Below are 26,177 nucleotides of genomic sequence, written 5' to 3'. Positions count from 1 at the left end.
AGTTGCTGTTTACTTCTTGTTTTTATGCTTTTGGCTTCATATAACTAATGTTTAGCATTGAACTATGAACAAAATTTAAGTACTTTCATTTCATACAGTGCTGATTTAAGCAGTCTATGACTAACATGACTGTTAGAACTAAGATTATATATTGTAATGGCTGAAGATATGAATATTATTATTATTATTATTGAATCAAAAAAATGTAGGTATTACCTAAGGGCATGTGAGCCTGTCATTGCATTGATAGCGACTGGCCAATCAGCAGTTCTTCCGTGACGAAATCATGGATTTTGACCAATCGAGTTGCTAACCGGCATCTATAGTCCGGCCCTTTTGGGTGCGCCTTGGCCAATCAGATTAGCCTGTGGGCGGGACTCCATGGCTTCCACCTGCAGTCATAAACATTAGGAAGTCAATGTCGAGCTACCGGCGGCCGTTGTTGGACGAGAGAGGCTCGGAGGAGTTTTTAAAGACATAATTTTACGACAGTAAGGTAATTATTAACCAGATATACACTCTTTGAAGCCTATTTAGTGTTTCTGTCACTTTCGGGACGAGTCTGTTAACTCTGAACAGCGTCACTATACGACGCTGATGAGAGGAAGCTAACATTTTAAACCTAAAAACTCACTGTTTTCTCTCTCAGTTTAAAGCAAAGGTAATTATTTTTACTGAGTACCTGTCATGTTGCGATGTTTATTGATAGTTTCAGTAAATGCAGCTTTGAAACAAGTTATGGAAGGATGTAAATGAATTTATAGAGATAAATAGTTCTCACTGGTGACTGAAACTGAAGCCACCATCCCTAACACCTGCTGTGTTTTTAAGGAAATGATTTGGGCACACATGGTTTCCACTGCACTTTATTTGCTTTATTTATGTCTATACTCTGGCAGATCAAAAGTGGGTGTCTCAGAGTTAGACAGGTGATCTGTTTGGATCAGGAGGATTTCAGGATGAAGCAGGGATTGTCTTTGTGGAGCAGATTAAAAGGGCTCGAAAGGCAACTTTTACTCACATATACGCATACAAAGACAGCCACTTTGAGTCTGTAACTTGGATGTGTTTCTTTATTTTATCTTATTCTGCAGAGGCAGAAAGCAAGGCAGGGAACAGAGAAACAAAAAGAAGGATAGAAAAATAAATATGCCACCAATTAATTTAATGACACAACAAGAAGACAAGGTTTCAGCTTGTGTGCTCTGCTGTACCATCTCTATTCATTTTTATTTTTGTTTTTAATCAGATTCATCTTTGTCATCCAGGATGGTAAGGTAGCTGCTGGACACCATGGGGTTTTTTAGACAACTCTACCTCCTGCTCTGGAAAAACGTCACATATCGCAGACGGAACAAGGTGCTCACATTTTTACCTTTCATAATTAAACAAACTGATTCTGCAGTGAAATATTTATCAAAGACCTGCTGGATGGTGAAAGTGAATATCGATCTAAAAGCCACAACACTTTTAATGTTGTTGTTTTGTTTTTTTTAACCTTCCATGTTCTCTGCAGATCCAGCTGATCATCGAGCTTCTATGGCCGCTCTTCCTCTTCTTCATCCTCATCTCTGTTCGTCAATCAAACCCTGCTTACAAACAAGGGCAATGTAAGAGATGGGTTTTTACACACACTCGTACAGGTCGAACACAATTGGCGGTCAGCCAGCAGGCTAAGGAAGATTAGCTGAGTGAGAGGGACACCTGTGCCATGCTTGAAGCTCTATTTTCCTAATCTGCTTCTTTTGACTGTTTTTTAGGAGCTCCTGTGTTGAAATTAGGTCATATAACACATGATATTTAATAAAGAAAATCATATATCAATGATAAGATTCTATTCTAATAGCTTTACCTTAGTAAAAACCAACAAAACAGTAGGAAAGAAGTGTGTATACAATTAAATTTAATCATTCTTTGCTGATTCACTGATGAGTTTTATTGATATTTTCTGTTTGCACAGGAGTCTGCACATTCAAACTATACTTTTCGAACTGTAGATTAAAACCTTTCAGATGTTTTAATTGTCTCAGTATTTCGTATATCAGGTCGATTTCTTGGCTTTGAATGTTCCGTTTCTTTTTGATTTACTTGCAGGCCACTTCCCGAACAAAGCCTTGCCGTCAGTAGGCACCCTGCCCTGGATTCAGAGCATCGTCTGCAACATCAACAACCCCTGTTTCCACAGCCAGACGCCGGGGGAAACACCGGGACAAGTTGGGAACTTTGACAACTCCATGTAGGTGGAGTAGAGAAAGAAATCTCTTTAAAGACAGGAGAGTTGGAGTTTATATGAGGATGATTGCTTGGAGAACAAACTAGGGATCATATCCTTGTAGTACTGGTTATTGGTATTGACTTTTTTTGTTTGTTTTTTTTAAATTGAGTTTTCCAGACAGCAATAAAACCTACTTTTGTCTTGTCTTCCAGCCAGCAGTCGTTTACATTTTGTGCCACTGCTTTTACAAGGTTTTTTTTTATCAAGGTTACTTTATTATTATTATCTGATAATGACACTGTTTACGATTGTCATATCTGAGCTGTTTTAATTTTGAGGTTTTACAGATGGTTAATAAACAGTTAGGGGCGCTTAGAAAATAAAGTAGTTTAATTGAAAACAGCAGTACTTAGAAAATACAGAATTGCACGTGTTTATTCCAGTAAAACCCCCCTTTCGTTGTTCCTCTTGCAGATTGTCTCGCCTTTTCTTGGATGCTCGGACTCTTCTGTCCTACAGCGGAAACCAGAGTTTCTCTGCCTTTCAGGACCTGACGGAGAGCGTTCAGCTGCTGGAAGAAAGACTCGAGTCATTGCCAAGTACTTGTTTACATCTCAGTTTCTTTTTAATGCATCGATCAGTGACATTGAAACTCAGTGGGGTGGGACTGGCATGAGGTCTGAGAGGTTTTTCAGACATATACCGAGGAGCCTGACTGTGCAAACTACTTATAATATATTATTTACTTCCTGCCATCATACATAGTTTGGACTGTATAGTGGAAGACTCAAAGTCAGAACAGTGTTTTTATTTGTACACTACTTTCGTGGTCAATGATAGTCTTTTTTTAATCTGCTTTAAAATGACATTTTACTTGATCAGGAAATGATTCACCTCGAATATTAACGCACAACTGTGCTGTTCTTACTTCATCATGTGGCAGCATTAATCAGAAAGATATCCATAAAATTGTAAATGTTTGTTTGTGTTGAGTAACAAACAGATTTATTGTTGCTGCTTTTATAAAAGAGCCACTTGGTGTCAGATTAAATGACATGACAAACATTATGTCTCCTGGTTTTAAAAGAAAACCCTGACATACTGATACCTTTAAAGATGATTTTTGAGTCACAACAAAAGAGAAAAATGTTGTTTTCTCCATGTACATGTTACAAACTCGATATTCAGTGTTTGCATAATTAATACCAACAAAGCAGCACTTCAGGAAAGCCATTCTGTTCAACTGCCTGATGAAAGTCCTGCACAAAACTAGTCGAGCATTCAGACACGCCTCCCCATTAATTTTGAATGGGGTTGCTGTTGAAACTACTGCTGTTTTGAGCCCGACAGTACAAAATCAAACAGGCCATTTCCGCTCCCAAAGTTTAATGTAGTTTAAATTCAATTATTCTTCCTTGTTTCAGATGATTTGCTCCAGATGAAAACACGTTCTTACAGAGGTTATTACCCATGTAAAGTCCTTAATATTTACCAGTGCTGTAAAAATATGAGAACATAAGTATGTAATGTAATCCTTCCCTTCTGTGGATAACCTAACTAAGAGTTTGTTTTCCTTTTATTCTAAGATGTTGTGTCCTATTTTAGTTGGAGAATTGTGGTTGATTTTGTGTAAACAGACATTTCTGCTCATTGTTTCCACTGTAGCTCTCCGAGTTAAAGAATGCCTGAGACCCAACGAAACTTTCTCCAACTTTCTCCTGACCAATGGCAGCCTGCCGTCTTCGACCGTGGACCTGCTGATGAACTCCCGTCTGAATATTCAGGTTCACCTTCTTATTTACCACAACCACTAAAATCCCTGAATCAGACTTTTTTTAAATTGGTTTATCTGTCGTGGCACATGCAAAATCATTTCAATCTTCAATTTGAAACCTAATGACTGGAATATATCACTGTAAATAAGGGGTTACAAACAAAATTGTTTAGTTTTTTATATAAGTGGCAGGTAAACGGCATGATTTGTTCTCAAGTAAAAGAGTTGGTATTACTCTAAATAAAGTGTTGGAGTGAGACAGCAAATACAAACGAGACTGAACGTTGCACATAATGCTAATCGTTTGTCAACTAGATATGATAAAAACTAAAAACCTGTTTGGAGTCACCATCATGTTTTCTATGAGCATCTAGCTGGTGTATAATTGTTAATATTTAGTCACTTATTTAAGGTTAAGGCTTTATTTCTGAGCTGTCACTTTATGTAAACAAAAAATATCAACTCTCAAATGATTTCTAAAGATGGTTTTTTCACACATGCAACAAAGTCTTCAAGAGTTATAGAGGTGTTTCTTAAAAAAGTTGCAAGAATAAACTTAAATGTGTGCAGAAATCACTCCAGATTTCATCCTAACCTCAGAAAGAATATCTAGAAGACTTTTCTCTGTGAGAATTGCTGATAGCTTTTGGTCCATGTACATGTTTTTTGCATATTAGTTCAGGGGCATGTGAATTAATGCTCCAAGTTTCTCTTATTTGTCTCCAATGACTGACATCAGCGTTGTTCTTTCCAGGCTGTAATGACAGGAGTCCGGATGCCGCTGAAAGTCTTGGTGTGCAACTCAAGTATGTTGGAACAGTTTCTGATGGTGGAGGGAGGAGCCAACAAGACTGTTCTTCAGACTGAGCTGTGTGACCTACCAGCCGATGTCCTGCAGGAGGCTGAGCGTCATTTTTTCTCTCAGCTTGACTTAACCAAGTTCCTCACGGTAAGTGTTGTTACAGAAAATGCCAAGGCACTTTCAATACTTACACTAAAAAGGGGGGTCGTTTCCTCAAGCCGAGAAGTTAAAGTGTCTGTGAGTCAGAATGGAGTGGGAGATGGATCGATGGATCAGGGCCTCGTCCACAGTAATGCGGCTGTTGCTCCGGTCTGAAGAAAGAGCTGAACCGAAAGGTAAAGATGGCGAATAACAGGTCTAACCCTCAGCTATGGTCATGGGGTGGATCATGAGCAAAAGAACGAGCTCAAGCAGCTGAAATGAGCTCCTCTGTAGGTCAGCTCCTCCAAAGTCAGCTGAGGTGGTTCGAGCATCTGATTAGGATGCTTCCTGGGCGCCTTCTGGTGGTTTTCCAAGCTCTTCCCAACGGATAGAGACCCCAAGGACAATCCAGAACCCGTTGAAACACCTTGTAATCCCCCAGGAGGAGCTGGACAGTGTTAATGAGGAGAGGGATGCCTGAGTTTCCCTCCTGGAGCTGTTGCCAATCATGGATAAGCAGAAGAAAATGGATGGACGGACTTAGCCTTTTCCCTTGAGACATAAAAGATTAACTTATCTGAAAACGGACATTTGACCATTTGCAAAGAATCATCTTTTGTCTTCTGATAATTAAAACCAATTAGGGGAATCAGTTTACAGGAAGGCTTATGTTTCGTAACACACAAACACTTTGTTCGCTCATGTAATTTTAAATGTAATCGAACTCTTCTCCCTGACAGAGAAATCGTCTGATGGTCAACACTAAAGAGCTCAGGGACGTCACTCAGGCTGTTACATCGGTTTCCCAGGAGCTCGCTGTAATCATAGATAATGTGAGAATTTCTTTCTTTCTGTGTTGTTATTTTTTTCAGTAAAAGAATACACCTAGTTTAAATTAGAGCAGCTCTTTGTGACTGACTGAAGTCCATCAGCTTCACTGTTTCCCTGTGCTTCTTTCTCTCATTTCATTTTGTGTCCCCGCTCTTCCATCAGTTCTCCGCCCTCTCCAGTTTTGAAGAGCTGAACGCAGCTCTTAGCGTGCTGTCTCCTGAAAATCGCACAGCGGAGCCCAGAGAAAGCTTCAGAGCTTTTTCCAAGATCATGTGCGGCCACCCTGAGACCGGCGGCCAGCGCATCCCGTCCCTCAACTGGTACGAAGACAACAGCTTCAAGTCTTTCCTCGGCAGAAACGGCACAGAGGACGTAGCGTTGGACAGTGACAACAACACAAGTAAGGAGGGTTTTGTAATCTTGATAAGTGTGAGTGGATATGCTGATAGTTCCTTGTCTGGCGGTGGGATCATAGTTATAATAATATTGCTTTCTGGCCATCCTTGAGCCACAAAGACGCCTTATCTCTTCACCTGCCGACTGTTACGGCTCTCTTACTGCCTCGCTTGGTGGCTCAGAGGCACATCAGACCCCATGTTGCTGTGGTCAGAAGGTGTCTTCAGTCCTGGCTACAAATGTTTTGCCTTTAGAAAAACAGAGTAATGATGGCAGTGTTTTAGCCAATCAAAGAGCTTTGTCAGGCCCAACGCAAATGCTGAGCAGAGAAGTGCTTAAACACCAGAGATCTGGATTTGATTACCTGAATACTTGGCAGACTTGGCTGAATGGGGTCATAAAGTTTTCTTTAAAGTTGTCGCAGATGCTGGAAAAAAATTCATGACGGCACCAAAAATATGGACAGTCCTGCTGAATGTCACATCTCGGTTGTGTCATGCGTGTTTGTCTAATGTTTGCCCTGTTTTCTTGGCTCTTTGCTCCTTCCTCAGCTCCTTTTTGTAGAAGTTTGATCCACAGCCTGGAGTCCAACCCTCTGTCTCGCATTGTGTGGCGAGGAATCAAACCGCTGTTCAAAGGGAAACTGCTGTACACACCAGATATTCCTGTAGTACGACAAGTCATGAAGGAGGTACAACAAGCAACAACAGTAATTGTGTAATTGGTTAATTAGTTGTTTTTTATTTTCAAGTGACACAAAGGAGAAGCCAGCAAGACTAATCCCTTGAATGAAAACAAGCTGGATAGTTTGCCTAAAATGTTTATGTCTAATATTTATTTTCCTGCTTCTGAAATCTCATTACTGCAGAGGACTACTGTCTTTTTTCATTTGGTTTAATTTTCAAGGTGTATATCTGTCAAAACTAAATAAAAGTTGTGTCTGCTGAAGTTGAACAGGACGTTTGAAGACCTGCAGATTCTTCAGGACCTGCATGACGCTTGGTTGGAGGTGGGACCACAAATCAAGAACTACATGGAGACCAGTGTGGAGATCAAACTGATGCAGGTGGGATTCATCTGCTCCTCTTTCTCTGCGTGACTGATGAGTGTGTCATGACACGTTTGATGCTAGAAAAGCTGTTTTAAAGTACAGCGAGCTTCTTTGACGTGTGCGACAGGATATGCTGCGGCGTCCGGAGATTGCGGTTCTGGTTAATATGCGTCTGGAAAACACAACGTGGACGGCCTCGCGGATTGCTCGTTTCCTGTCAACACCCTCACCGGACAATCCAAAGACACCCGGAGCCTCACCTACGTGGATAGACGTCTATGATAACGTTGGAAGCACCATCACCATTCTTGCACACGTCACCAAGGTTCCTCATCTTTGTCGACTTGTAGAAAAATCATCAGTCTTAATTATTTCATGAAAAAACAAAACTTTCCTTTTGAAGCCCCAGCTGTCAAATACTTTTAACAAACAGGAGAAAAAGTTCTTACTTTGAAAAGTTTCTTTTTTCTCCAAGTTGACCAGTTATGGTTGAACTGTATGTTGTTTTGTTTTCTGACAGATATTGTTGTTGTTTACAATCTCATCCTCTTCCTCAGTGCTTCAATCTGAACAAACTGGAGGGTCTGGAGACAGAGAGTCAGCTGATCAGTAGAGCGCTGGAGCTGCTGGAGGACAGACAGTTTTGGGCCGGTGTGGTTTTCCAGCTGCCCAACTCATCTTTGTCTGAGTTACCCCCCCACGTTACCTACAAGATCCGAATGGACATCGATGATGTGACCCGGACCAACAAGCTCAAGGACCAGTACTGTGGATTTATCATACGTCTTAATACTTTATTTCATCTGTTAAATAACATTATATTTTTCACCAAAGTTAGAAAGTAGAATGTAGTTTTTCTTACTACATTAGCAGTGTTTTGAGCGTTCATTTCTTTTTCTCTGTGACTCAAAAACCTTCAGCTTTAAAACATTATTGAAACAAATTAAACGAACATGCTGCAGAGTGGCAATTTATAGCTATAAAAATTCACAAATACCTTCTACGACTGTTAATGTTATTACTGCTGATGGTAATTCTGCTAATGCTAACTTTACTTCAAAGCTAACGTTTGGCTAAATTCAGCTAGCCTTTTGCTACTTTTAGCATTTAGCAAGTTTCTGCTACTCTTTGGTTTCAGCTAACCATTTGCTACTTTTATCTTTTAGCTCAGTTTCAGCTTCTTCAGGAAACTTTCAACAGATCATTTAGAACTCGGCATTCACACTGCATTTCCCTAAAAAAATTAAATTAGTAATTTCTCTAATTTACTTATTTTTGGTCTTTTTTTTTTTCAGGTTTTGGGATCCCGGTCCGTCTGCAGACCCGTTCAATGACATGCGCTACGTTTGGGGTGGCTTTGTTTATATTCAGGACCTGGTGGAGAGAGCTGTGAACTACGTGCTCACTGGGGTTAAACAGACCACGGGCATCTACATCCAGCAGATGCCTTACCCCTGTTATGTGGACGATGTGTGAGTTTTACTGTAGATCTTATTGTAAGCTTTCAATCTGCTGTTGAACTGCTTTTCTAGGATCTTATGAGGTGAAACAAAACTAATGCTCACGATTCTAACATGCATTCATGTAAATGAAGCCAATTTTTCAGTTCAAGCTGTTTGTTGTTTCTGTAGTGATCAGGAGAAAGATGCAGAAAAGCTCAGCTGTTTAGAAAACTACAGAATCTAGTGTTTTTGATCCGGTCATAAATGTGCACATAATTCGTTCATGTTTTTGTTTTTTGAATGAGGAAAAATAAACCCAAACAAAGGAATACTAATCGTTGTGGGGCCTGCTTATTGGCATATTTAGACAAACAAACATCCATATTTGTAGTCCTATTTGTTTTACATACAGTAGGTAGAAGTATTTTAATTGATCAACAATTTCTAGCTGTCTTCAGTATTTCATCGTCTCATAAATCAAGATTTTTGTTTCCTCTTCACCAGTTTTCTTCGCGTGCTGAACCGCTCCCTGCCTCTCTTCATGACTCTGGCCTGGATTTACTCAGTTGCCATGATCATCAAAGGTGTGGTGTACGAGAAGGAGGCGAGGCTGAAGGAAACCATGAGGATTATGGGTCTCGGTACAGGAACGCTGTGGCTCAGCTGGTTCATCAGCAGCATAGTCCCTTTCTTGGTTTCTGCTGCCCTTCTCATTGCTCTGCTCCGGGTAAGATGACCCCTTTTTTTGTCCCAAACAAGCATAAATTTACACCGTTCTACAACAAAACCTGCTTTTAATCAGCTTAAAGTTTAAGAACATCACAACTTTCTGCAACAATCTTCCATATTTTACAATAAATTCATCAACACTGTAATCACAGAAATGTATTTATGTAGTGAGTGGGAACATCTACACATTGTTGCAAAATATGATTACTTTTTAGATTTTTAGACTGAGTTATAGAGACAAAGTCACAAAAAATGAAAAATATTTAGTCAAAGTTTTAGTTGTTGCAGGATCAAGCTTCACACTGAAGCATTTTAAAATATGGGAACTTACATGTGGTCAAACAACTAATGAACTTGTTATGAGAAAAATGTCACTCCAGAATGGGGAACAAATTAAAAATTAGAAAACTTTCATTCACATTTATAAGGGCATTATATAACACTTACAGTTAGATGCTTTGTTACAAGAAAATAGAACAAAAAAGGATTTTAGAGGCAACAAACCTTTGATCATTTCCGGCCTTCTAATGTAGTACTACAACAGAGCTTCATAACATCATAGTTAATACAAGATAAATTAATAATTGAATAATGGCAAGTTAATTGAATAAATAGTTAATGGTTAGTTTGTGTACCCTAGGAATAACTTTTAGAGTAGGAAGAGCTTAGTGTTAAAAATGCATATTTTGAATTTACAGTGTTCAACTATTTTATGTTGTCAGAAAAGCTACACCATTTCTTCGCTGTTTTAATCCACTCCACTAATAATCTTACTTTCTGTTTTTCCTAGTGGGGGGATATATTGCCATACAGCGACCCAGCTGTTGTCTTCTTCTTCCTCATGGCGTTTGCCACCGCCACCATCATGCAGTGTTTCCTCATCAGTACCTTCTTCTCGAAGGCCAACCTGGCCGCCGCGTGCGGAGGACTCATCTACTTCAGCCTCTATCTGCCTTATGTGCTGTGTGGCGCCTGGAGAAACTACCTCAATACAACACACAGAATCTTAATTGTAAGGGAGGCTAATTCATTGTTGGGATAAATGCCGACATTTACTACTTTTTGAGTAGGTCTTTCCACCTAAAGTATCCATGTGAACCTTAACACAGATTAAAGTTATGAAATGTTTTATTTCTGACAGAGTTTCCTGTCTCCTGTGGCATTTGGTTTTGGCTGTGAGTATTTCGCTAAGTATGAGGAGCAAGGCATTGGTATGCAGTGGTTCAACCTGCGGGCCAGCCCTGTGGAGGGAGACACCTACAGCTTCACCGTCTCCATAATCATGCTTTATGTAGATGCCTTCATCTACGCTGTTGCAGCCTGGTACATCGAAGCAGTTTTTCCAGGTATGACTTTATTTCTTGTTTATGTGAATATTTGTTCTAACTGCAAGATCACATTAATATTCATGTGATTTAACAAAATAGACCATGATTAATCAATCTGAAACCTTTTCCACCTTTAATGTGACGTATATCCTGTACAATTCAACCATCAAACTGAAAATAGAATAAAAATAGGTGCAATAAGCTGTTTGCATAATACTTTGTTGAAGCACCTTCAGTCTTGTTGGAAAGGATTTTAAGGAATCTAAAACCTGGCAAATCCCTCATTTTTCTTCCTTGTGTTGTTTGGGGTTCATGAGTTCATGTTTTCTTTTTTACACCAGGTGAGTATGGGATGCCCAGGCCCTGGTATTTTATCTTCCAAATCAACTACTGGGGTGGAGTTCCTCTAGAGGCAGGCATGCCTATCCCACCGGCACCCACAGACCAAAATGAAGGTACAAGACGCTGCCAGTTCTGCTTATTACTCTTTTAATTAATCTATTAATTAAGTCTTTTTAAAGGAAAAAAACTCACTCAGTTATTTATATGGAGTCAATTTATTACAACAAGTAATCAAAAAAGACTTAATTATTGAGCTGTAACCTTAAAACCATTTACCAAAACTGAGACTTAACAAGGTTTGAGAAAACATCACAACTGAGATTTAATTTGGATCATCAGTCCAAATGTCAGAGCTTTCCATTAGATTAGAGGTCAGAACCTTTTATTTGAAATTTTATTCACATCTCATGCAGTTTTTGGTTAATTTAGATCAATAATTATCTTTAAATGTGTATCAGTTTTAATGCTCAAAGTATTTCTACATTTCTGTTGCCTCTTTTAGAGCACATTGAATCAGAACCCACGAATTTGAACCTCGGTGTGAACATCAGAAATTTGGTGAAAATCTACAAGAAAGGTGGGAAACTTGCTGTCAATCATCTTAACCTGAAGTTCTACGAGGGGCAGATCACCTCTTTTCTCGGCCACAATGGAGCCGGCAAAACCACCACCATGTAAGAGTTGCGTAGCCCGGTTGTATAAACACGTGATTTCTGTGTAAAACCGGAGAGATCATATTTCGTGGATTTGATGTTTGTCAGATCCGTCCTGACCGGCCTCTTCCCTCCAACCTCTGGCACCGTGTACATCAAGGGCATGGACATCCGCTATGATATGGACATCATCAGAAGGACACTGGGGGTTTGTCCACAGCACAATGTCCTGTTTGACATGTAAGCTTCAAAAATGCCTTGTAAAAAAAAAAATCAAGACTGTGCACCTTGTTTTGGTAAAGATTTAGTGTAAAGTTAATAGAATTGGCTTTTTTCTTTCTTACTCTGTCTAAAGGTTATAACAGTATTTGGATCTTTTGGTTCGGTTCAGATTTGATGCTAGGTGCATCTTGTAAATTTAAATTTTTTAAATGTGTCTATAAGTGTACCTGTGTACTTTAATAAATCTAATAAATGTATAAGTTTTATTATGGGTTGTGGAAAAAAAAGAAATAATGGTGAGAATTACTTTGAAAGCAAACCCATTTAAAGGATTTATTTTAAAAAATCTTTTCTCGATCAGGCTCACGGTGGAGGAGCATGTGTGGTTTTATGGGTGCCTGAAGGGCTTGTCTGAAGAAAAGGTGAAGGCTGAACTTGGCACTTTGCTTGAGGACGTGGGCCTGTTACACAAACGGCATGAGCTGACCAAAAACCTCTCTGGTAAAGTCACTAGATCACCGTCAGTCTGAAAAATGTTTCCATTTAAGTGTTTGTTTATTACTCTGTCTGTCTTTCAGGTGGCATGCAGAGAAAGCTGTCTGTGGCGATAGCGTTTGTTGGGGGCTCAAAAGTGGTTGTTTTGGACGAACCCACCGCCGGTGTTGACCCTTACTCCCGCAGAGGGATCTGGGATCTGCTGCTTAAGTACCGTAAAGGTAACATAGAGCAGTGAATCACATAATGTGGGAGGAGATGAGTTTCTGTAAACTAAAATTGCCATTTTATTTATCTCAACTTCATTTAAAACCATTCACAAGAGTTTGGTTTTGTGCCCTTTTCCCGGATCAGATCGAACCATCATTCTGTCTACTCACTACATGGACGAGGCGGAGCTGCTAGGTGACCGGATCGCCATCATCTCCAAGGGGAAGCTGTGCTGCTGCGGATCCCCGCTCTTCCTGAAATCCCGGCTGGGATCTGGTTACTACCTGACTGTAGTGAAGAGGGAGGAGCTGAGCACCAGCACTCCCAGTAACTCCAGTATCTGCACCAGTACCAGCATCAGCACCAACAAGCCTCCTCCTTTCGTTAAGGTTTGATTCTACTATTATAGTTTATCAAAAAGGACTTTTATTAACTGCATTTTCATGAACTCTGCTGTGTGTTTCAGGACAGTGAGTCATCTCTGAGTGAAGACACTGGACTGGGAAGTGAAGACAGTAGCTCTTGTGAGTATTAAACAAGAGTCTGACCTCCTAAACAACTGGTTATGCTTGTAAAATGTTCACGCTTTGTGCGAGAATCGGCGTAACGTCAGGCTCCTCATCTCTGTGGCAGACCTGGCAGCCTTGCTCTCCCTGGTGCAGCAGCACATCCCGGGTGCGAGGTTGGTGGAGGAGTCTAGAAGAGAGGCGGTGATCAACCTGTCACTAACAGCCGCCAAAGATGGCAGCCTGGCTATCCTGCTGTCCAAACTGGACCAGAAGCTTCCTGAGCTGGGCATCAGCAGCTACGGGCTGTCAGACAGCGCACTGGAGGAGGTGAGTTACCGTTGAATGAAGAAAACATGGCAGAAAAAAAATACTGGGTAATATCAGACAATGACAATGTTTGCATTTGACTGATGATGCTATAAGCTGATGTCCAAGTTGTGAAAAAGGATGTTTGACAAAACTTTTTTCGAGAAAACTTTGCTAGTTATACAGTCAAAGTGAGAATGTGAATGTTACTGGTTAAAAAAATACTATGTGACATAAAATGCAGGAAACAAATTGGCTTCACATAGCTTCTATATTGTTTGCAGTATACAGACAAAAATTATATTAAATTAACATATTACAAATTAATAAGGAAATACTAAAATCAGGGAGCCAATTAATGGATCTCCAACAACATATTTTTAAAGATAAAATTAGATTAGAAAGACATTTGTTAGACCCAGATCTGAAAACAAAGGAAAAAATGTTACAGATATGACACCTTTGTTTCTTATAACTTTATTAAAAATCCTCAGTAGTTTACTCGTTACTAAATGTCCTAACAGTTTGTTTAACGTATAGCTGGACAAAGTTTTTTTTTTTTTAAATCTATTAAAATGCCACAATGCAAGATGCATTTTCCAATCCATGATGCACAAAATTTAGTGCTGGTCAGTCCATAAACGTGATGAGTTTAAACTTAATAACCAACGAATAGAAACAGGATTTGGGTTGTCGTAGGAACATGTAGATCATTTAAAACCCAACGCTTCAGGGGCTGCAGTGTCCAAACATCACATCGTGACAGCAGTGCTGACTTCCACACGATGTTAGGCTGGCCTGTGTGTGTGGGCGTGTACAGGAACACAATTAAGTCTTATCAGGAAAGCTGGATATTTGTGGAGCAGCCGCGCTCATAATGAGCTTAATGGGTTCACTCTGTGCGAATCAGAAACTCTGTGCTCCTTTGACCTCTGTGTGAAATTACTGTGCGCTCTTCCACTGCCACCTGGTGTCTGCTGCTTTGTCAACTATGAGGAAATGCCTTAATTCCAACAAAAAAGTTGTCTTAATTTCATTTTGATAATGAAATTCTTTGTGTTAGTTTGAACTTGATTTCTTTTTTCACCCCTTCAGACAGAACCTCGTTGTGTTCCCACAAAGTTCAGCTCTTTAACATCAACAATCCTTCTGATTTTCAGATCTTTCTGCGAGTGGCAGAAGAAACCGGTGTCGACGCCGATCCAGAGCAGCCAGCAGAACCCCGCCACGGCGCGCAGCCATCGGAGCATAAAGCTGAGGGACAACCAGCCGAAGATCCAGAGACGGGTATGAACTCACACAGCGCTCATCATTCACAGTCTGTGGTCCTCTGTCCTCCAAACGTGACTGTTTGATTTTTATAATGCTGCCAGGAAGGAAAAGACGCTGCAAAAAAGGTACCTTTAGTTTACAATATAAAAGGAATTATAATCAATGGATGGTTTGGGTTTTTATTTGATTCACAACACATAGAAAATATATTTTCTTCTACTTGTGATTAAAAAGACAGAAAAAGACCTTTGAGGTGTAGTTGCTGTTCACATGAATTTAGCCCCTTTTTATTAGTTTGGACATTAATTTACATAAACATGTGTAAGCTTAGTCCTATTTCCATGCAAGTCGTGAGTATTTATCATATCCAGTGTGTTCATCTGCATGTCTGAGTCCACGTATTTATCAGTCGGGTGGGTCAGCGGACGTTCTCACTGTTTTTGCGCTTGCAGAACATCAGGAGACGGACCTGCTGAGTGGAGATGGTCATGGTGGCGTGGTTCTGACGGGCTGGTGGTTGATATGGCAGCAGTTCAAGGCTCTTTTCATCAAGCGCTGGCTTTACGCTCGAAGGAGCCGCAGAGGGATCTTTGCTCAGGTTGGACAAATTCTGAATCTATGTTTTCAGTAAAGCACACTCAGTTATTTAACTAAATACTTTTTGAGTCTTTGCTTAAAGTTGTTTATGTTTCCACAATTTGCTCTGTGATTTTTGTATTTATCAAGAAACTGCACCTTATTTTTCTGTGTTTATTTTGCAATTAGTCACACTGAAAGGTATTATTTTTTTTGTTTCAGATTGTTCTGCCAGCTTTGTTTGTGCTGATCGCGCTGCTCTTCAGCCTCATCGTTCCTCCGTTTGGGAAGTACCCCTCCCTCGAGCTGCAGCCCTGGATGTATGGAGAACAGTACACCTTCTTCAGGTGGGTCTTTTACGCAACTATTCCCCTCTTTCATTAATCTGCAGAGAAGATATTTCAACTGATAAAACCTGCTCCGTCGCCCCGCCCAGAAGTTAGCAAACTGCTTTTTAAACCCGGTTTATTGCGTTGCTTTATTAATCTAAAATATTCACCCACCTCTGGTTTGATCATTCCAGCCATGACATCCCGGGGAACCCGACCATGGAGAACCTGCTGGAAGCTTTGCTGGACCGGCCCGGTTTTGGTACCAAGTGCATGGAAAAAGAGGAGGAGGACAACATTACGTAAGATCATCTCTGTAAACAAAAAAGTCTCAATGACTTCTGTAAAGATGGTGGAAAAAGTAGTGGGAAACATGAACTTTGTAAACATTTAAGTCTTAAATTTCTTGCAGAAACCCTGTTTTGTTACAGATATTTTTATTAAGTACTATTTATACACAAGGCCATCTCAGATGGACAGAAACATGTTTTGTAGTCAGATGACTTTGTTTCAGCTTCCTGTCGAGTAAAACATGCATCAGGTTCTATATTCAAAAGATGTGGACGACCATACAATGAAACTGGTTTGTGAGAACACTAAAAATGATGTTCTTTGCACTTTTAAAGATTTAACAAACTAATAGATTACAGAGGTAGCTTTACTGTATGTAGCATTGTAGAAAACATTTAAGCTTCTCTGATATTTGGGTCAGTAAAAAAAGCCTAGAAGACAAATACCACCATCGAGGGAATGTCTTCTTTTTTCCTAAACATCTCTGGTCATCTGAGCAGGACAAAGCCGGACTTCACTGAACACAACTTACAGCAGTGTGGTTTCATGAACAAAGAGTCTGGATAAGATTGTAAATGTGTGGTTTATTACACATCAGCAAACAGACTTTTGTGCAGCTGAAATCTTATGTTCAGCGTTAGAAAATGAAGAGTCGTCTCACAATTCTGCAACAAGAACTGTTCTCACTAATCAAAGTATTAAAACAATCGTTTAAAAAGAAAAAGTCAGAGAGAAATAATGGTAAACTTTCTTAGTGTGTTGTTGAAATCAAACTCTAAATGTTCCTATCAAATTTATGTCCACACTTTTGTGTTTTCATTTGTTAAATGTGCTCAATCCTAACATCGAACCTCCTGCAACCTGCAGAAGAGCTCAGTGTGAAAGTCAGAGGGGGGGCCAGTTCATGAGGCCACATGTACCTTTCTCCACCTGGAAGATGTTCAGCAGAGGGAACTGGAGCAGAAACAGACCCTCGCCAGAATGTCAGTGCAGCACAGACGACGTTCGCCGGATGCTTCCTGAGTGTCCAGAGGGCGCCGGCGGACTTCCTCCTCCACAGGTCAGATCAGCTCTGATTTATCTGCAGAATTAACGTTTCTCTGCGTCTGAAAATCAAACTGAACACTGATGCAAAGACAAGATTATTTCAGCACATTTCAGCATTTTCATGATGGGTTTTTCTAGTGAAAAACATGGCATCGTGTTTCTGTACGGGCTCTTATTGTTTACAATGAACCATTTTCAGATTAAGAGGGCGACAGGAGACATCCTTCAAAATCTGACAAGTTATAACATCTCTGATTACCTGGTGAAGACCTACTCTCTAATCCTAAAGAAAAGGTACGCCGGCCGCTCAGTTTCTCACAGCATTGGTTTGCTTTTGTTCTACTGTTCATTACCCTAAGGAACAAAAAAAGTCTAGCTGATAATTTGTCAAAATATGTAATTATGTTCACATCTTGGTCTTTTTAAGTTTCTGACACTCCTTGTTAATCTAAACTGCACTTAGAGAGTTTATGTTTGCCTTTTTTGTATCAAATTATTGGTTATGAAGGTGATAACTGACCAAATATCTACAGCAAACAAATCTGAATAAATAACTTGTATTTGCTTTTTTTATAACACTGTTAAACCTTATATAAGTTAATTTTTTTTGGTCTATTATGGATCAAAGCCTGAATGCTAAACTTCCTTTTATGTTTTTCCCTTCAGTCTGAAAAGCAAGAAGTGGGTGAATGAATTCAGGTAAACTGCAATATTTTGTTTCAAAGACAAAATATGACTCTTAACATTTTCAGATGTTAATATTACATCCTTTGTTTCAGGTACGGAGGCTTCTCCCTCGGAGGCAACACCACCCACAGCGCATCTAAGGTCGAGGATCTCCAAGACTCCATCATGGCGATCAGGACTCGTTACCGAGTCGAACAGGTACAGGAAGGTTTTATTTTTACAGTGCTGCATTAGTGCCTTCTGTATGTTTCATGCTTTTCTACTTACCTCTCCTGCCTGTTCATCACAGAACAGTTCGCTGGATCAGCTGCTGGAAAAGCTGCCCGAGTTTCTGGGAGAAATGCACAGTGAAAACAGTGTCAAGGTGAAGTTTAATCTCCCCCATCTTTTTGAAGAAAGAGCCTTTCTGACACGGTCTAAAAGCAGGACCGGCGCTGACTTTCTTACCTTTTTCTTACTTACTTGGCAAAAGAGAAGCCTAAACGTAATCTTGAACCTTTTCCACGCTCAGGTGTGGTACAACAACAAAGGCTGGCACGCCATGGTGTCTTTTCTCAATGTGATGAATAACGGCCTGCTGAGAGCCAGCCTGCCGCCGGGACCAGAGAGGACGAAACACGGCATCACTGTCTTTAATCACCCTCTCAACCTCAGCAAGGAACAACTCACCGAAATAGCTATGTTAGTTTACTGCTTTGGTGGATTTATTTTCTAGCGTGTGCCATATTGATCTTATTTATTTGATGGAGAGCTAAATTTAGTTTTGTTTGGGCACTTTAAGTCTGCAACTTATTGTGTGCTGAAAAGGCTCAGCAGTAATAGAAATATGCCATAAAATAACCCATGAAAAATGTGTTTTCTCCCGCTTCCTCTTTTCAGGATGACCACATCAGTGGATGTTGTGGTGTCCATCTGTGTGATCTTTGCCATGTCCTTCGTGCCGGCCAGCTTTGTCCTGTTTCTCATCGAGGAGCGAGTCAGTAAAGCCAAACATCTTCAGTTCGTCAGCGGGGTCAAACCCTTCCTCTACTGGCTGGCCAACTTTACCTGGGACATGGTCAGTATTTATTCTTCTTTTTCGTATTTATGCACAAAAAATACCCTCTGCCTCTTGAACGTGTCAATGAGTTTCCAGCTTTATCTGTTTAGATTTCTTTATGAATAGAAACAAGCTCATTTCTGATGAATTCCTCCAAGGGATGCCGATCCTTTGTAATTATTTCTTTTGTTATTTTCTCAGTTGAACTACTCCGTCCCGGCCATGATGGTGGTGTTGATCTTCATCAGTTTTCAGCAGGAGGCGTATGTCTCTGAATCCAACCTGCCTGCTCTCATCCTCCTCCTTCTACTTTACGGGTACATTAAGGCAAACGTTACGGATGTCTGCCCACATTACTCCAATAATGATAAATAATTTGTAGCCCTGATTATGAGCTGAACTTTATTATATTTTATTCACACGCTCAACATTTTACTTTATACTCAACTACAAGCAGTTAAACATTTAATTTGTGTCCCAACTTACCAATTTAGTGGTTATCTTCATGAAAACAATGTTTTTTATTGTTTTTAGGTGGTCCATAACTCCTCTGATGTACCCAGCGTCCTTTGTTTTTTCCATCCCAAGCACAGCTTATGTGTTTCTCACCTCCGTCAACCTCTTCATCGGGATCAACGGAAGCATCGCCACCTTCGTCCTGGAGATGTTTGTAGATGAGGTACAAACTGCACAAGTTCAGCGCAAGGGCAGGAAAATAAAACCATTACTTCAAACTCATCATAGAAATGTGCAAAAATAAATCCCAGAAAGAGAGAAGACTAATTTAAATGTTTTTATTTTTACCGAAGCAACCTTACCTGATGTTGGCAGCCATTACTGAATTTACGTGCATAGTTAAAAGAAATGACTGCATTTATCGCTGCTTTTACTCAAATTGTGTTCTTTGTGGATATTTTTGTTTTAACAGACTCTGAACGAGATCAACAATGTCTTAAAGAAGGTGTTTTTGATTTTCCCACATTTCTGCTTGGGACGAGGACTCATCGACATGGCGAAAAACCAGGCGATGGCAAACGCCTTCCAGAGACTGGGTATGAACGGAGGGAGAAAAATCTTCTTTCTTTTCTTTTTGTTACTCACTTTAGGCATTGCTTAGGACTGTATGGCTGCAGCAAACCATGCACATTGACAAATGTAGAGACTGACAATTTCTTTTTTTATTTTAGCCTTTTATTAAAACGTATTGGAGCTACAGTTAGATAAAAATCTAGGTGAAAGTGGGAAAGTGGAGTCTGTAAGCTTTGTTTTAAAATTATGTTTTCCAGATCTGTAACTGCAAAACCAATCACCCAGTTTTGATATGAAAAAGCTGAAAGTCACAATAATGCCATCATCTAGCTGTAACTTGGAGACCTTTCCTGAATGAGATAAATTGTAAAATTCCACTTGCTGTCTAAATATTTTAAAATCTACAAGTTTATAACGTCTCTGTGTCCCACTGCAGGAACCAAAGCAAATATTGACCCTCTTCAGTGGGACTTTGTGGGGAAGAATCTGTTTGCAATGGCTGCTGAAGGTTTCATCTTCTTCATCTTCACCGTACTCCTGCAGTACAAGTTCTTCATTTATTTCAGGTGAAGCTGCCTCTCATTTCCTGGTTTTCATCTCGTATCTCTTCTTCCATTAATCCAACAGTTACAGGTTTCATTGTGCATATGGCTGCTGTTTGTATTTGTATAATTCTGAAGTTTATTTATGTATTTATTTTTCACTGCCACAGAATGACTGATGTTGAACATTCCTTAAAAAAACATAACATAAGGAAATTACTCCTGTTAAGAAACACAGTGAACATATCTTTCTTTGTCACATTATTCTGTAATTAAATTAAATCTTTGTTTTTTTTTTGTTGAGGCCATGGTGGAGAGTTCCTCAGCTGCCTCCTCTCGGTCCAGAGGATGAAGATGTAGGCAGGGAACGAGAGAGGGTGAAAAGCGGCAAAGCTCAGTCGGACATCCTCACCATGATAGACCTGAGCAAGGTACAAACAAAACAACTGAAACTGGATCAAATTTGTGACCAAACATCTGCTTCTAGCTAACTTTAAGTAAACTTGCTCCAACAGGAAACCTTCAGGATGCTTAAATTATGTTTATAAGAACTAACTTTGTGCATTTTGCCTTGAACTTTAAAGAAAAAAAAACCAAAAATACACTTCTGAAACTATTTTACTGCAACAACCATCTTACAAGATCACCTATTACTGATCTTTTCACAAAGATATCTTCCTCTTTATTAACCTAATACAGCGTCTTGCATCTTCACACTCATTCACTAATAATTACCTCTTCGGATGCATGACTGTGAATTCTCAGTCTATATTATAAATTAGTTTTTCTCTGTTCAGGTTTATAGGTTAGGCAAAAAGCCAGCAGTCGATCGTCTGTGCCTTGGGATTCCCCGCAGTGAGGTCAGAAAGTTCCAGTAATGATTGATGCAGACACATTTGTTATTCTTAAATCTGTTTAGAACGTGTGTGTCATGTTGTTAAATATCACTTGGATCATTTCCTTACTATAAATACCATTACTGCTGATTCAAGTGTTGCTTTATCTATCCTCCAGTGTTTTGGTCTACTTGGTGTGAACGGAGCAGGGAAGACGTCCACATTTCGCATGCTGACTGGAGACACGCCCGTCACGTATGGGGAGGCTTTCCTCAACCATCACAGGTACAAAACGTCCCTCCTGCGCTGACTTCAAATTCCCCCAAAGATCTATCCACCAAATCTGCTGTTCGTGTGCTTCTCAGCGTGCTGAGAGAGATGGAGCGAGTCCACCAGCTGATGGGTTACTGTCCACAGTTCGACGCCATCAGTGACCTGCTGACGGGCCGGGAGCACCTGGAGCTGTACGCCCGCCTGCGGGGGGTGCCAGAGGAGGCTGTTCCCAAGGCAAGAAATCCTGAAGCTGGAACTGACAAAGAGGAGCACCAGAAGTGTTGCCGTCTTTATTCAGCTTTGCGGCTCCACGATGTAACTGTCAGTGATGAAGTTTCTGCGCTGCTCTGTAGGTGGCGCAGTGGGGCGTGAAGAAGCTGGGGCTGACTCAGTATGCAAATGAAAAGGCTGGAGGCTACAGTGGCGGCAACAAGAGGAAACTCTCCACAGCCATCTCCCTCATCGGGTCTCCACCTGTTATATTCCTGGTGAGGACTAAAGGATTAACTTTTAGAACTAGCTTTCCCTGAAACACAAGGTGCTTAATTAGTACCTTGTGCTTTAACTCTTTTAATGTTTCTTTTTCCTTACCTATCATCAGGATGAGCCCACCACCGGGATGGACCCAAAAGCCAAAAGATTTCTGTGGAACTGCATCCTCAGCGTCACAAAAGAGGGCCGAGCAGTTGTACTCACCTCCCACAGGTAAGAAAGGAGGACGCAGAACTACCAAAGCAAGGCTGTAACCACCATAGAAAAGGGGAGACTGATCCATCAGTGGTCAAAGGGGTCTTTTGAGGGATGTAAATGTTAATGGTTGTATTTTCTGCGTGTGTGGTCAGTATGGAGGAGTGTGAGGCCCTCTGCACCAGGATGGCCATCATGGTCAACGGCAGGTTTCAGTGTCTTGGATCTGTGCAACACCTGAAGAACAGGTAACCTCACAGGATCAGCGTTCCCTGGTTTCACAGCTGTACTTTCACACAATGATAACATTACATTTTAGAAATATGTGAGAGCACCTGATGCTGAAATTCAAAGAGGCTAAAACGTCTCATCATGTATGGTGAAGCTGATTGGCCCGAAAATATTAATATAACAGCTAAATCCTGCGTTTGTGTTGAAAATCTTTTATTTCAATATGAGCAAAGTTTTGTGCATGTTTGAGACACTTGTGCTGTGAGAACTTTTAAGATATATTCAGGATAAATCCTGAATTTTGTGTTCAGGTTTGGCGATGGATACACAATCATCCTCCGTTTAACGGACAATAAATCTGTCCTGGACGTCTGTCCCGTCGACGCCTACATGAGAACGTCTTTTCCCAGCATCGAGCTGAAGGAGCGGCATCAGAGCGTCCTGCAGTACCAGCTGGCCTCACACTCCTGCTCCTTGGCTCGCGTCTTTGATGCGCTGGCCAACAACCACGAGGAGCTCGGCATCACAGACTTCTCTGTCTCACAGACCACTCTGGACCAGGTGAGGAAGATGATGCACCAAAGCGCTCACACAAGCTTACTAGTAAAAAGTTAATGTCTCAGACTTTGTTCTTTGAATTCCCTACATTAAGCCACTATGATAAGTTGGTGATTCAAAATTTAATTCTGAGTATTTGCAACCAAGTGACTAGCAAGCTGCATTTTGCAAAACTGCATTTTAAGCCATGCACATTATTTTGCTGCTAACTTCTACCAGCCTTGTCCTTCAAAATACCTGCACCTATGCACCGATTGCAGGAGCCAGAGAAAATAAACACAATATAGGCTGTAAGGGCATCACAGACCTGTTATTGCTCAATCTGCCACTATAAAATGCCACTACTCTGATCATTTTTCCCACTTATCCAGAGAAGCCACTGCCACTCCATGAACAGAGGCAGGTGGGGAGTTTGACTGGGGCGGTACACCTGTCAAATAGTAACACGGGGTGTCAAGGAGATTAAAAACACCCACATATGTTTTCAGACATTTTAGATACTCCTTCATAAATGTTGTTTGCAACTGGATGCAGCATAGTGAGATACTCAACCTGTCTCAGTTTTTTCGCTGGTGTCTCCATTCTGTTTTTTGACACCTGCTTCGGAGGTGCTGACAGAAAATATCTAAGGTCGGGTTCAGGTCTAAAATCCACGCCGATGATAAATAATATTTCTAGAACAACTGGTCCAAATCTGCCTGTCTTTATTTCAAAAGTGTACTCCAGTAAATAGTAAACGTGGGGGTGGCAGCCCAGGTGGGCACAAAGCAAAGCTGGTGTAATGTGAGCAGAGGTGGGCAACAAGATCAATAATACAGTTTTACCAGATTTGCAGTGATTTTCGAGAGTTAGCTGTTTAAAACACGGTCGCACGGCTCGCAAACACTCACACAATTCAGAGAATTTGCCTATTTTCTCGCAATTTTCTCATAATTGTGAGTCGCTAAAACTGTGGGATTCCACCTTTTAAAAGTGTTCAGCAGTAGAGATTACTGGGTGTTATTATCTTGATAGCTGATCAGACTGATAAAGAAATGATTTGTGCTGCAAAACGAATCAGTCTTCACACTACCACTTCGTTTTTGCAGGTATTTATCAGCTTTGCGAAGGAGCAGACCGATGACAACTGCCTCACAGATGTGGTCATCACCAACGGTGCAGCCCAACTAAACTTCATCCCCCGAATCAACCCGCCCACCATCCAGCCACACGCACCGGTCACACCTCCTCAGCAGAGGAAGTCTCCACAGCTTCCTGCTAAATCTCCCGACAGCAATCCAAAAGCAGCTAAACAGAAAAAGACCAAGGTCTACAAGGTCGATGCTGAGGGAGACACGAGCAGCAGTGTGCCTTTGAGCCGGTTACCTCAGACCGAGGAGAAGACCCAGGAGTCGAGCAGCAGCAACAGTGGACTTCAGAGGAAATCCAGTAAACGCCGTGGCTCCAAACACAAAAAGGAGAGCGCCAACAAAGATCCCTCTGCGCTCTTTATAGTCGGCACCACCTCTCAGGACAGCTCGCTGTGAAGCGGACCAAAGACACGCAGAAGCTTTTCATTTCTCCATTCATTTATTTATTTTTTTTAACGCTGCAATGTTCGCAGCAACACGACACGACCAAGCTATTAAAAAAAAACGGACTCAAGATTAATAAAAAAAAGACACAAGTCCTTCCTCATAACGGCTGCTGTGCCTTGTTCGCCTCGTCACACATCTGTAGCTTTATACCCATAATGTGGGATCATAATCATCTGTCATTTCTCCAAATCAGTGGATTATTTATTCTGAAAGAATATTATGCAGAGCTCAGAGTAAAATCAATGAGTTATGTTTCTCAGGACTCCATCAGTCGACGTCTTAAGAGCACTTTATTAAGAAAGAAACTGCTGCAAAGACTCAAACAGAAGATTATAAATGTTGCTCTTTTTAGGGGGATTTTATATGAATATTATGAGCATTTTAAAAGCTGTTACATGACAATTCACTGGATCTCTTACCTCTTTAATGTCAACTTTTTTTTATTTTATCCAATATTTATTTTGTCTTCTATTGTTCCTCTTTTTAAATTTACTGTGAGGTGTGTGGACGTCGTCACGGTTATAAACGCCGAGAGTTGGCTCGGCTCTTTGTCTTTTAATCAAGCGGTTATTTATCCGTCTCTCTGCAGGAATCAAACACCGTCTTCTTGTCCTGTAAGAGCTCTAGATGTATAGGTGTGGCTCCATGTTTATTTAGCTGTATTATCAATTGTAATATGCCAAACTTTCCAAATCCAATCCAAGAAATGATACTGATCAATTGAAAACAATCCAAATGTATGGCCTTTAATGAAAAGTTGCTGTTTTTTTATGATACGCTACTTTTTTGTTTGTTTCTTTAAACCAAACAACAGATCTGCTGATTACTGAATGTCTAAAACAGGCTGCTACTGCACAGATATGCACTGTTACATGTTTAAAGGATTGTTACTGTAGTAAGTGAAGTGACGGCATGCCGTCTTAGTATGCGAACGGACCTTTTTAAAGCTTAAATCTGAGTTCTGCTGCACGGCTCAGAGCTCCTTCTTCTTCTGTTGCTCTAGTTTTAAACCCCGTCATTTGCATAAACTGTGATCTTCAGGCAGCTGAGCTGAAAAGATGCAAAACCTAAAGTTTAGGCTGGGTAAAATAAAGCTGGAGTTTTTATTTTGCAATAAAAGTCTGCACTACTGAGTACACATCAACTCAAACATTATTTATTTGTGTGTTCACTGTAAGATAATGTCCTGAAAAGCTGTGTATGCTGTGAATGTCTATTTTCCTGTGAGGAAATAAAAAATATTTGATTTCTTTACTTCACCTTTTCTCTCTCTCTCTCCATACAAATCTCTGTCACTCCCTGTGAAAACTACAATTTAAGAAATAATTATGGCCAACAACAGGGTTTAGTTTAAAAACAATGGACCTGACATGTAATGTTTTGACATTTAACAAGATTGATCATGTTTTACATTCAGACAAAATCACACTTCCACAGGTATAGTAACATGTCACATTGTGTTCAAATATCTTCAAACATTAACTATTAAAGTGAGTTCACAATAAAACAAAACTATTTAGCTGAACATTTACTGCCTCACAAAACAAATACTGTATTAATAAGAAAATTAGTTAAGGTCTTCTGGTTATCAATAAATTATAAAAATGGTTTATCCTGTTATAAAACCTGTATTCTGGTACAGGAGTTAGAAAGTGTTTTTTAGTCAAATGTTTCAACTTCTGCTTTTTTTTTTTTGTACATTTATTTATATTAGTTTTCAAAATTTGCAATATTACACCTACTATGTGGTGCAAAAC

General features: G+C 40.3%; 1 protein-coding gene across 4 annotated transcripts; it reads left to right on the top strand.

Annotated features, from left to right (window-relative positions):
- Positions 1-385: 385 nt before the first annotated feature.
- zgc:172302 (phospholipid-transporting ATPase ABCA1) lies at positions 386-25,674 on the top strand. 4 transcript variants are annotated; one of them, XM_025005354.2, is made up of 50 exons: positions 386-496; positions 1,269-1,359; positions 1,517-1,610; positions 2,095-2,236; positions 2,690-2,814; positions 3,881-3,999; positions 4,744-4,938; positions 5,673-5,765; positions 5,926-6,163; positions 6,711-6,850; positions 7,109-7,225; positions 7,338-7,535; positions 7,768-7,973; positions 8,506-8,682; positions 9,157-9,379; positions 10,172-10,393; positions 10,523-10,727; positions 11,051-11,164; positions 11,554-11,725; positions 11,813-11,944; positions 12,288-12,427; positions 12,505-12,642; positions 12,776-13,020; positions 13,098-13,155; positions 13,265-13,467; positions 14,607-14,733; positions 14,820-14,843; positions 15,171-15,316; positions 15,517-15,641; positions 15,818-15,925; positions 16,782-16,974; positions 17,161-17,255; positions 17,628-17,660; positions 17,741-17,846; positions 17,938-18,012; positions 18,160-18,329; positions 18,528-18,705; positions 18,889-19,004; positions 19,222-19,366; positions 19,616-19,739; positions 20,153-20,282; positions 20,563-20,689; positions 21,056-21,118; positions 21,273-21,379; positions 21,460-21,601; positions 21,721-21,855; positions 21,969-22,072; positions 22,210-22,302; positions 22,597-22,846; positions 23,932-24,369. In XM_025005354.2, the coding sequence occupies exons 2-50, from the start codon at positions 1,294-1,296 to the stop codon at positions 24,367-24,369; spliced, it is 7,116 nt and encodes a 2,371-aa protein (XP_024861122.1). In that variant the 5' UTR covers positions 386-496; positions 1,269-1,293. The 4 variants fall into 4 exon arrangements, with proteins under 4 accessions (XP_024861122.1, XP_017269051.1, XP_024861123.1 ...); XM_017413562.3 differs by having other exon boundaries at positions 396-496; positions 1,250-1,359; XM_025005355.2 differs by lacking the exon at positions 14,820-14,843 and having other exon boundaries at positions 396-496; positions 1,250-1,359.
- The last annotated feature ends 503 nt before the right edge of the window (positions 25,675-26,177 follow it).

The sequence above is a fragment of the Kryptolebias marmoratus genome, linkage group LG24, assembly GCF_001649575.2.
Source record: "Kryptolebias marmoratus isolate JLee-2015 linkage group LG24, ASM164957v2, whole genome shotgun sequence".
Classification (NCBI taxonomy): domain Eukaryota; kingdom Metazoa; phylum Chordata; class Actinopteri; order Cyprinodontiformes; family Rivulidae; genus Kryptolebias; species Kryptolebias marmoratus.
Note: the sequence above shows the minus strand (reverse complement) of the source record. Positions and strands in the feature narration are given on the sequence as shown.

What these genes read in the sequence shown, in the direction of transcription:
- zgc:172302 (XM_037974329.1), top strand. Translation starts at nt 1,294, where the DNA reads ATGGGGTTTTTTAGACAACTCTACCTCCTGCTCTGGAAAAACGTCACA. An exon ending in ACAGTGAAAACAGTGTCAAG is followed by an intron (nt 18,013 to 18,159) that starts GTGAAGTTTAAT and finishes TTCCACGCTCAG; the next exon opens with GTGTGGTACAACAACAAAGG. An exon ending in TGGAGATGTTTGTAGATGAG is followed by an intron (nt 19,367 to 19,615) that starts GTACAAACTGCA and finishes TTGTTTTAACAG; the next exon opens with ACTCTGAACGAGATCAACAA.